This window comes from Schistocerca serialis, chromosome 6, assembly GCF_023864345.2.
Source record: "Schistocerca serialis cubense isolate TAMUIC-IGC-003099 chromosome 6, iqSchSeri2.2, whole genome shotgun sequence".
In the NCBI taxonomy this organism is placed as follows: Eukaryota; Metazoa; Arthropoda; class Insecta; order Orthoptera; family Acrididae; genus Schistocerca; species Schistocerca serialis.
The window spans coordinates 376,733,823-376,746,490 of NC_064643.1; the positions used below are offsets into that span (position 1 = coordinate 376,733,823).

The window sequence follows — 12,668 nt, forward strand, 5'->3', positions numbered from 1 at the left end:
CATTAATTACATATTCTGCTAACAGTCATTGGATCTCGACCAACGCGAGTAGCAATGTCGTGATATGATAAACTGCAATAGCGATAGGCTACAATCCAACCTTTGTCAAAGTCGGAAACGTGATGGTACGCATTTCTTCTCCTTACTCGAGGCATCACAACAACGTTTCACCAGGCAACACCGGTCAGCTGCTGTTTGTGTATGAGAAATTGGTTGGAAACTTTCCTCATGTCAGCACATTGTAGGTGTCACCACCGGCACCAATCTTGTGTGAATGCTCTGAAAAGCTAATCATTTGCATATCATAGCATCTTCTTCCTGTTGGTTAAATTTCATGTCTGTAGCACATCACCTTCATGGTGTAGCAATTTTAATGGCCAGTAGTGTAGCTTGATTACATTCACCCTTTTTTGCATAACTGGGCTTCACACTGGTCAGTTTTATATACCATTTGTCCATATCCCATACTTTGTTTGGCTATGAAAGTTAATACAAAAACTCATTGTATAATTTATAGGGAGACATGGTTTCGTTACTCTCAAACATTATCCAAAAATTCTTTTCCATAAATATCAAATAGTCTTTGTTACATACCTCATATTGCTAATGTATGTAAGTATCTATCACAGTTGTGTTATCCTCTCTGAGAGACGTTTACTAACGAAAGAAGAATGAAAAGACAAACAATACATTGGGTTCAAATTATAAAAAAATAGGATCTACATAAAAAAGGAAAACAAGAAAAAATACTAAATATTATCGACACACAGTTTATTTGATGGAACTTATAATAAATGAATGACTTGAAATGGACAGAACACATATTCAACATTTTGACTTGAAACCAGAAACAAGAATACTCTGCTACTTGAATTGCAGAAGAGATATAGGAGGACTAGTCATTCAATCACAAGACATACAAAATTGGAACGTCTGAAGAGCAGCTGTTGTAACATTTGGGACTTTGTGATATAAAACATTGTCAGCTCATGCCTGATTGTTGAATAAACATTGTCCTGGACTAAGAGAAATGAGGAGAAACATTTGTCTTAAATGAAAAACAATAAGATGAATGACTGTCATCTTGGGCCTGAGCTTATGACGAATTCAAGATGACTGTCTAATGAAGTAGATTAATAATAATAATAATCATCACATTTTATAAAAACGGATATATTTGTGTGTGTGGGGGAGGGGGTGGGGGTGGGGGGTGGGGGTGTAGGTAGGTAGGTGCTTTTTACCACATCTCCTCCAAAACCAATGGAACAATTTCAACCAGACTTGGTACACATATCCCTTACCATCAGGCGACAGTCACGAGGAGGGGGGGAGGGGGGGGGGGTGGTGGTTAAAACCACCTACCTAACGTAGTTCAAGAGATATGAAGTTGCAAACTACCATATCATGCTTGTTGTTTAAACGTTTTACTTCTGTGCTACTGACCATATTTCAATAAATTTCACAGACAGTATCCACATATGCCGCCAAGTTCACCTACAAAACAATATACTATTAACAAATATAGCTCAGGAAGTATGATGTCGTAAACACTGAGATGCATGAAAAACCGCTGCATCATGCATAAAGCTTTAATACATTATTTCTTTACAACTAAGCCACTCGTACAGTTGAATCAACTTAAGGAAATCCCTGATACCTGCCAGTGCTGTTGGCAACTTTCAACTGCGAAGCACAAATGGCTGCAGACAAAAACAGTCGTGGTCTGTATAGTTATGAAAAGGCATTGCCATAGCAACGTTTATAAAATTGTATTGTAGACATGTAAAGCAGCTGCACTGAGTGTACAGAAACTGTGTGGAATCATGTTTTTTTAATTTGGATATTGTACTTACACATTTGAACATTGTGTGTATATCTTTGTATGACTGTTTCATGATTTCGAGGGTGTTTTCATGAATAGGTGGAAATGAAATTTTTTTGATACTTGACTGCAAACACAGTTTATTTTTTGTTTTTGTTTCTAATAGAAAATTGGCAAAATGAATTCCCGGGCAGTGCCAGGTTTGTCAGCTACTAATAATAAGAAATATAACAGGAACATCAAATGGTAGAAAAGTATTCTATGTGTCTTCACAAATCAACCTCTCAAAGAAAGTAAATGATTCACTGTAACAGTTTTGGGACTAATCAGAAGATCAGACTCAATTTTAAAAAGCATTCGATACTTTTTATGTCATCACTCAAAAGAGGAGGAAAGTCCACAGCAAAAAATTTTGGCATACCCTCTTGACTTCATGCAAAATACAGTCAACCAAAATGTGGCATGATGATAAGCATACACCTCAAGTATTACTCACTAGCTGGTCCTCCTGTTGGAGAAGTGATCAGTGATCCACACTTTGTTTGTTGAAAACCTTTTGTTTCTACGTGATCAGTAATATGTACTAAATCAGCAAAAATAATTGGTTTTTGAAAATAGAATGTAATTGGATAGATAGATAAAATCTACTCACCAAGTGGCAGCAGGAGGACACACATATAAAAAGTATTAAAGTTTGCAAGCTTTTGAAGCCGTTGAGTGAAGGGTTGAAGGGGAAGGAAGAGGAGTAACGGGAAAGGTCTGGTGAGGTTTATGAAAAGGGGTAGAGATTGGAGAAGTTGTCCAGGACTCCAGATCAATGGAGACTTACCGGACCAGATGAGTAGGACAGACTAGTTGTTGGTGACTGCACTGGATGAGATTTGCAAACCTGAGAGCTTAAAGGTGGTAGACATGGTAATACACGAGAGGGGATTACTGCCAAAATATTGTGCACGAGTTAATAAGAGTGGAAAGTTAAGTCCTTTGTATGTGATGGAGGTAGGTGGGTGCCACAAAAAATAGACAGGTCAGAAAATGAAAGATGCAGAAAACTAAAAAGGAGTGAAGAAAGAAATAGCTGCTGTGAAGAAATGCTGAGACCAAAGAAATCAACATAAATTAAGACCAGGTGAGTGACAATTACCCAGGACATGTTGTATCACCAGGTCCCACCTGGCAGGGGGTGGGGGGGATTAAACAAAGGCTGGAAAATGTTCCTGTAAGCCCCATTCCAGCCTGCCAATACATCTCACAGCTGCTTTTATCAGCGTCAGGTAATGAATGATGGATAAAGACCTTGAATCGAAGAAAGTGTCTGGATAAGACACAATACACTAATGGCACTGCCGCAGTGGTAACACCGAAGTTAAGTGCTGTTGAGCTTAGCTGGCACTTAGGTGGGTGACTGTCTGGTCTGTCAAGCACTGTTTGGAAGCCGGGAGCACACAGCCCTTGTGAGGCAAATTGAGGAGCTACTCGATTGAGAAGTAGTGGCTTCAGTTATGAAAACTGACAATGGCCGTGAGAGTGGTATGTTGACCACACACCCCTACATATCCCCATCCAGTGAAGCCTATAGGCTGAGGATGACACGGCAGTCGGTCAGTATTGTTGGGTCCTTCAGGACCTGTTTGGACGGAGGAGAGTTACCTTCTCTATACAGATAGTTAAGGCAATTCTGTAACAACTATCTTCAAATGAGATGAATCCGATCAAAAACGGCAGTTTTTTTTTAAAATTTCATCCATTTACTGTTGTGATATCGGAATAAAAGTTCAATATGTTAATTTTATGACCTTGATAATGATATATTCATGTATTATGTAATTTTTAGTTTAGAACTGCAGTTATTATTTTAAATGAATTGTTGATCGGTTTCACCTCCTCAGTTGGGGTGAATCTGATCACCATTGTATTTTGTATGCAGGGATAAAATCAGACTTCCAGTGGGTGAATCCGTTCACTGTTTTGATTTTTAAAAATATATTGCTGTATTTGCAACAAAATTTTACAATTACTAGACTAAACAGATGTTTACAAGCACATAAAACTTGAGATTTTTGCTATAAAAACACTTGCATTCAGGAAATTTGACTAACAAATATTAATTTTTGGTTATTGTATGTCATAATCAATGTGAAAAGTATTTACTCAATGTCATAATCATCTGTTCCTTCAAAATTAAATTTACCTCACCTTCTATGTTCTGTAACATTTTTAATAATTAGGGCTCTTTCTATCTCATTTGCATCATCAATTTCTGGAAAGACAAAATAAACATTACCATAAAGAACATTCTTTCTGAGAAATATCATTTCATAGGTGTTATTAGAGATGCTTTCAATTTTACCAATAAAAAGACCTGAACTTTTTTTCCTGGGAAATTTTACTATGGTGAAATCGTTTTCTTAAATTCATGCCAATCTTTATCCTTCTTCTTGTCCATTTCTTCATTTTCATTTGCCTCGTGCTGTTCTAGAGCACTGTTAGATGTTTCCGTATAGGGACTCCCTGCTTGCAGCCCCATCATTGAAGTCGCTGATAACAATTCCTTTTCCTGGAGTTAATGCTAAATGCTTTGCTTGGCGTGGTTTTGCTTTTGTTTCATTAGAATGAACCTGTTTCAATTGCATTTCGAAGGCTGCTGCCCAAGAAACTTCTGATGAGCTGGTGCCATGTGCATTGTTATCAGTTGCTTCTGGAATCTGTGAAATGACTTCATCAGAACAGAAAGGAAAGATATCTACTTTTCTGAACCCAGATATTTCATTTGATTTGGACATGATAGCTATATTTTCAAAGATAACTCTAGAAATTGTCACCTATAATCACTTTAGGACCCCCCAATTGCAGGGGCATAAGGCAAGACAATTTCAGCAAACCATGATTCAAACATTGTTAGGTCAAACCGACCACTTCAAATTCCTATTATAACCTTCACCAGTTACGCCCCCTTCAGTCCAAGTATCGTAGAGGTGTTTTGCCCTATAAACTTTGTATGGTGGGAGGACTGACATGTCGGCAGCTGCTGTTATCGTCACACTGATACTTGACTTTGAACTATCCACTAACCTTTCAGGATATCTTGTGCCTCGCTTCACTATTACTTTCACTTATCCAGGGTCATCACAAAAGGTTGTCTCGTCATAGCTTATAATGTTGGAGGGAGGGACACCACTGCTTCCATTGCCCTCTTCACATTTTCAGTTACTTTAACTGTTAGTTCTTTATTTCTTTTCAGAAAAGATTTTGCTCACTCATGCCCAGGTCGATTGTCAAGAAATCTTTTTTTCAGTCCTCCCTGCTTGATTGAGATACACATGTATGGTATACCTAACACAATTATTCCTCAGAGGAAACCCCCATTTTGCGCAACACAATAATCCTTTAACCAGGTTTTTTTCCTCACTGTTGGTTAACACTGGTTGGCCGCCTATTTTGTATTTGTACCTTTCCTTGAGTTTGTCATTTAATGTGGTATATGGAGCTGCTTATTGCTCTGAAGCTTTCCAAATGCTTAATTTTCCTGATTTGACAGCTTTCACCACATTTAGAATAAATTCTGGTTTGTAATTAGATTTCCATGTTGGTCCCAGAACCTTTTGATATACTCATGTGATTGAATTCACCCTACAAAAACGCAGTTTTGTAATTAGGCCTGCATAGTGACCTAAGCAGTATTAGCAATGAACGAAAAACAAAACTGTATCACATAAGAAGTTCATATGCCAGCAATAAAATTGCAACTTACCAGTTACACTGAAGTAACAGGCGCCAGCGGAAGGTTGTGTTGGTTACACAAGTGTAGCACAAGAATCACACACCTACTGACAATGCGATTTGCTGGTTGCGTGCACTCCGATTCACCTTTGTTGTTTATAGATTAGTTAAGAATTCATGGCAATGGTCAGCTGCATTGTAATTGTTAAAATACTATGGTCAGTTATCTAAACGTGGAAAAACTGGTAAATGACCAGATTGACACCACCGGATCGGATTCACCTCATTTTACGGTAGATGGCAATGTTATCTTTTCCAGTGCTCTGTTACAAGTTACAGGTAATGTAAATCCAGCTATCACATGAAGGAGGTAAATGCCGTTAGTGGAACTGGAATTCCAGCCATGCCTCTTTACAAGCAGATGGTTGAATCCTGGCTGGTATTGCAGTAATCTAGCCACTTTATGAGCTGTATCTTATCAGTTCATCTTCAGACTTCCATACTGCATCACAACAGTAACTGGTAGTGCCCCATTTTGTTCAGGAATCATCGCTATGTCATGCTGTACTTATATAAACTTTCTGGTAGAGTTTGTTGTGTTTACCAACTAACTTGATTCTATATAATAATTCAGAGGAATTTTGATCATACTGCCTGAAAGGTTGTGAGACGTTTAAGCGTTAAAATGCCTTACAGCTTTCTAGTACAGGGATAATTAGTTACACTATGTCATGCATACACTGATATAAAATCTGCATTTAAGTCAATGAACATTTGGAGTGACAAATAAAATACATGTGACTGAATAATGTCACCTCATAATGTGTTGTAAGACATTCTTTGTCAATCTGGAATTATAACTGATGTTGCTGAGGGTTCACAAACCGCTCATGTTCCCTATCTGCACATCATAAAGAGTACTGAAACATTGTTTCGTGCCCAATTAAGACATAGAAATCTCTTCACTGTGTTTTTCAGGAAAATATAAAAATATTAACATGTACCCAGATTTCTCAAAAATTTAATTTGTTCAAATATTTATACCAACCAGTTTGATCGCAATACGTAAGTTTACTAATGAATTTCTCATGTCATGAACCAATACTGTCAGACAGTTGAAATGGCTGATGAAAGCTTAGACCTCATTGATTTCTTTAACATAGTTACAGTTTTTGGTAGAAATTTGTTTGGTAATTAATAACAGCAGGAAGAACGATGTAGGATTTTATCCTCCTTGTGATTAATACCAAAACAGTATAGTTAATAGAACTAATTTTCCCTGTTATTGAACTGAACTGAAGGGTGAATGCTTTGGAGAATATATAACTGTGATAATCAAAAAGTATGTAGGTGTAGTTTAAACAATAATATATTATTGATTTTTTGAAAAAGTTTTGAAGTGTAGATGGTGAACTAAGGGACTTTACAGAAAGGTTTCAATGAGAAAGGAGAAGATTAAGTAATATTACATAACTAAACCATTTCAAACAATGCAAGCTGCAGCAGACCATGTGTATTTATTGCTGTAGAGGTGTAGGTTCATTCAATATGTCCTGAGATATTAATTCCTCTATTGCCTTTATATTTTACCAAATTTGAGTCATCTGTTTTATTTTTTAGAAATTAACAAATGCATCTGCAGGACACCAACACTACCAGTCCTGCAAAGAAGGTTTCATTATTCATCACTATGCTGGAATTGTTAGCTACAGCATTGAAGGCTTTTGTGATCGTAATAGAGATGTCCTATTTCCTGACTTAATTGAGCTGATGCAGTCAAGTAAAAAGTAAGTAGTGAGTTGTGTAGAATTTGATTTTTACAGATATTAATATCTGATACTTAGAAGAAATTAGTATGTATGTGACAAGACAAGATTAATTTTGATGCTGCATAATTTCCTATCATTAATAAGCAGCATAAATCTCTGATAAACTTGATGTTTTACTTTGTGAATAAATTACAATAGGTATCAAGATGGCAGCTATTTTAGAGTAAATAATTTGTAATTTAATTTGCAGTGAATTTTTGCGTAGCTTGTTTCCCGACCAGATAAGTACTAGTGCAAAGTCTCGACCAACAACAGCTGGGAGCAAGATTAGAGCACAAGCAAATGCATTAGTTGATGAACTGAAAAAATGCACACCACATTATATCAGGTGAGTTGTAGAATTCTGTCTCATGTTTTTGCAAATGAGTTAAAATGAAGAACTGCTGATTCTTTTATCACAGTTCATATTGTCTGATATATTCTGGGGCTCACATTCAAATGGTTTGTTAATGTCCCATTTGTTGTAAAAATGTCTTAGTAATTATTAACAATTCAAAAGTACTTTTACATGATTATGTGGAGCAGCCCTAAGAGCTACGTTACACTGTTAGAAGGGAACAGAACTTTGAAAATCACGTAATAGCTAACAACGACTTTCATGTGTATTATGTGCTCATGTGAAACAGTATACAATGAATATCAATGTTACCAATTGCAAACAACAACTGGCCTAGAAAAGGTGGAATGAAATTGAGGGGGTCAGTGGAAATAAATGCTAACCCACAAACATAATGTTGAGCTGTTTAGTGTTATATGTTTGGTTAAATTTATTAATTATTAATTAAAATGTTAATAATTGTGACTTTTCCTTCCACTATTTATTTAGCTGTGAATATGTGATATGCATTACAAATCTTTGGACAATCACATAGTTTTTTTTTAATTTGTAACGTAGTTCCTACTTTTGTTGGGTAGAAATGTCTTCATCAAAAAGTATCTGTAAAACTTTTGAGACCAAATATGTAACTCTTATCATCATACATTAGAGAAGAATATACCGAAGTTGCTAAACACAATAAACTTTCACAGTATAGTTGAAAGGAAAGTGTGGCCAGGTATCAGAAAATAAGATTCAATTTCTTGAAAGACGTGGTATGAAGTTGGCAGCTATTTCAATGTAAAAAATTTGTAATTTATTATGGAAAGGATAGTTGCTACTTACCATATAGCACAAATGCTGAGTCACCAATCTGCTGAGACCAGAGAGAGAGAGAGAGAGAGAGAGAGAGAGAGAGAGAGAGAGAGAGAGAGAGAGAGAGAGTGTGTGTGTGTGTGTGTGTGTGTGTTTTGGCTAATACCGATGAAGGCCTTTTTGGCCAAAAGTTTATTTGCTGACAGCCTTTTTGTTTTGCCTATCTGTGACTCGGCATCTGTGCTATATGGTGAGCAGCAGCTTTACTTTTCGTAATATGTTGTTATTCTGTCCTGATTTTCCATTGTTTAATTTGTAATTTAATTTGCAATGAATTTTTACGTAGCTTGTTGCCAAGTAAGTACCATTGCAACTATCTTGTAGTTTTAATATTGTGCACCAATGTTGTCCAAAAATAGGATCAACTTCTTCCTCTTTATCTTCATATTATGGACATACTTCAGTAAACAGCTGTCTATCTCATACTCTTTCTAATAGGTTCTGTTTTGTTGACGACCATGCACCACCAGAAAAAACTTTCTGCTCACACTCTGCAATTATTCATATGTATTGATGATAAAATTATATGACTTCCACTCTTGGGAAGATTGTGATGACATTCGGCCATACCACAGGATATGATTTTGCAAGTCTAAATAAAAATGAATTGTGTTGGTCAGTCAGTCAGTCAGTTTCCAGTAGTAATAAAAATATCATTCTTGACATTTCATAGTTTTTCTTAATTCTTCTGAAGACAACTACACAGTTGACCAATAGTTTGTTCAGGAACGACTTCCCATTTATAATGTATTTCTGGTTTATTGTGGTCTATTTGGCATAAGATGTGGTGACCTGCTGTTTCCATCTTTTCTGTCAGTGGCTGTAGACCATGATTGTTTCTCAAAATACACACATACACAAACGTTTGTAGAGAACTAAATCAGGAAAAAAATGTGATAACACACATTGTTTAACATTAGCACTAAAACAATGTTAACCCTCAAACACATGTATAGTAAGTTTTCCTCTTGCTAGAAAGTGAAAGAAAAAAGTTACAACTCTCTGATATTTTTTACATTAAGTTTATACCCTCAAAATGTTAATGAATGCCCCAAGATCATAAGAAATTCTATGCCAAAACCATTTGAGGTTAGACTGGTGGCAATATAGTGCTAACCCACACTTCTGGTATTTTCAACAATTGATGATTCCCAAATGGGTAATAAGGATCTGCAGCATTGTCATCAATGAATGGATCACAGTCGTCATTAACATTCTTGTCAAACAGCCATCTTTTTATTTGATTACAAGATTTCAGAATAACTCGTATGGTAACTCTGTCAGATGACACTTTTCATTCAAAGGTAAGAACAAAACTATGATAAGACAAAATAGTGCATTTATCCATCAGCACTTTCTATCAGTAGAAATGTAGCTGGATGTCATCAACTTGCAATGCAGCTGAAACCATAACAGACTAATTTTCATGAAATTAAGGGTTAGGACTTTCTTCCACTGACTACTTCAATTATCTCAGTACAGTTAATTAATGTATCAACAGAATTTTAAAGAAAGACCACTGCAATAATTGATATTTGAAAGTAGCATTATCATTACATTTGTTTCTTGCTTCTGTTTTGTTCTCAGGAAATGACACCATATGAACTACAAATAATAGTTAACAGAACTCTCTCTCTCTCTCTCTCTCTCTCTCTCTCTCTCTCTCTCTGTCACTGTTATCATTGCTGTCTCTAATAGGGTGACACTCAGCCCTCGGCATTCCATAACTGTTTCTAGAAAAATGGTGTTGTCAGGTTCAGTAGATGCTGCAATGGAATATATCGCACCAGTCATTACGGTATCTTCAGTAATATGAATGTGACGCTCACTACACCAGTAGGAGTAATGTGCACCATAAGATCTTTAAATATAAAAATTACAGTGGTTGTTATTAAAAAAAATCAATGAAGTCACTTAAAGAGTGTGCATCTGAGTTTAACAAAATATTGAGTTATCTGTGTAACCAGTCATTTACCAGTGAATCATCTTCTGAGTGGTTGAAATTTGCCTTTGGTTAAGAAAGGCAATAAATAAATACAGTCAAATTTATGTCCAATTTCACTTTTGCCAACATTCTTGGAAATTTTAGAAAAGATAATAACAATCAACTTCTTAACTATCTGACAACAAATACTTTATTGTCAAAGTCACAGTTAATGTTTCTAAAGGGTTCTGATATTGGGAAAGCTTGCTGCACAAAGAACAGTAATGTACTTCATTCAGTAGACAATAAATTACAGGTGACTGGTATATTTTATGATCTGTCAAAAGCATTTGACTGTGTAAATCACAATATTCTTTTTAAGGAAATAAGAATATCACAGAGTTGCAAGAAATGCTGCAAAATGGTTAAAATACTATATCTCTTGACAGGAAATGAATGATGTTATTAGGAAAGAAACAATATTAAGCTATCAGGTATCATCCAACTGGGAGCTAAGTACATATGGTGTCTCACAAGGTTCCACCTTCGGGGCCTTACTTTTTCTTGTGTACATTGATGACTTTTCACCTGTAACATTACCAGATGTCAAGATTGTTTTATTTGCAGATGATATATGCATTGCAATAATGGCAAATCAAATATACTCCTAAAAAGATTGACTAGTGAAATTTTTGTGGACTTTAATAAATAGTTTCTAGCTGATTATTTGCCAGTAAACTCAGAATAAATGTACTACATGCAGTTTAGAACTTGTGAGAGTTTTCCTGCCAGAATATGTCTAAAACATGATGACAAACAGATAGAAGCAGTTAAGTGATAAATTCTCAGGATTACAGCTCCAAATTCAACTGAGAGGTTCATACCACAGTACTTCTGAAACAAACTTTATACACAATGCAAATGTTGTTAGACATAGGTGATATAAAAATAACCATACTATGAAAAGGAAAGTTTCCACTCAACATATAGCAAAGATGCTGAGTCACAGATAGGCACAACGAAAAGAGTGTCACAAAAAAGCTTTCGGCCAGTAAGGCCTTCTTCAAAAGTAGATGGGGCTGCTGTTCGCAGTGTGGCTTTCAGTTGCCAGAGACTGCAGTCATGTGTATATGGTGAGTGACAACTTTCCTTTTCATAATATTGTTATTCCAACTGGAATTTTCCATTGTTTCATATAAAAATAAAAAAAAACTAACATATTATACTTACTTTTATTACATAATGTCATATAAAATTTTTTGTGGTAACTCATCAAGCCAAGCTAAACTTTTCTGGGTCGATAAACATGCGATAAGAATTGTACAATGAGCGACCAAAAAGTAACGGAAATTTTGTAATTTCAAGGACTCGTACATCTGATTTTAATTTTTTTTCATCTTGTTGGTACACATATTCCTGATTTAAGTTTGCATTTTCAGCTGATTTGAATATTTAGTTTATTGTTGACATTCGAAAAGGTTATATGTGCTTTTGAATCCTTGGAAAATTTGTACTTATGAAAAAAATGGATCAAAGAATTTTCTTTAAATTCTGCTTGAAAAATGGAATAAAGTGCAGCACCACATTTGAAATGTTGACTTTGGCTTTTGGCAAATCTACTGTGTGTAAGACAAGAGCTCATGAGTGGTATAAACCTTTCAAAGAGGGTCTAGAACACATTGAAGGCAATGACAGCCCTGGACGCCCTAGCACATCAGTTACTGACTACAATTCGGGGGGGGGGGGGGGGGGGGGTTGCTAATGATGTTGGCACAGTCTTTGGCTCGTGCCAAGGCCAAGCAACTTCTGTGCCAACAAAGTTTGTTTCAAAATTGTTGAAATTCAACCAAAAACAATGTCACATAGACATCATTTTAAGGTTATTCTTACTGTTTTGTTTGATTACAATAGGATAGTGCACTACAAGTTTTTGCCTTACAGTCAAATGGTCAATAAGGAATACTACCTGGAAGTTACTTGTCATTTGCATGAACCAATCTGAAGAAAACAATCAGAATTGTGGCAAAACTACTCATAGAAACTGCCCCACAAGAATGCTCCTGCTCACACCTCAGTGCTTGTTAGTGATTTTTGGGCGAAAAATAAAACAGTTATGTTGCCTCAGCCATCGTTTTCCCCAGACGTGACCCCTTACGACTTCTTTCAAGGTTGAATAGAACC

General features: G+C 36.0%; 1 protein-coding gene across 4 annotated transcripts in view; it reads left to right on the forward strand.

The window, feature by feature from the left end:
* The window catches only part of LOC126485168 (unconventional myosin-Ie-like), a 416,688-nt gene that overhangs the window by 297,517 nt on the left and 106,503 nt on the right, over nucleotides 1–12,668 (forward strand). For all 4 annotated transcript variants that reach the window (XM_050108845.1, XM_050108848.1, XM_050108844.1 and 1 more), the window contains exons 12-13: nucleotides 7,163–7,329; nucleotides 7,562–7,699. In XM_050108845.1, the coding sequence (XP_049964802.1) occupies nucleotides 7,163–7,329; nucleotides 7,562–7,699 (305 nt within the window). The remainder of the gene's footprint in view (nucleotides 1–7,162; nucleotides 7,330–7,561; nucleotides 7,700–12,668) is intronic.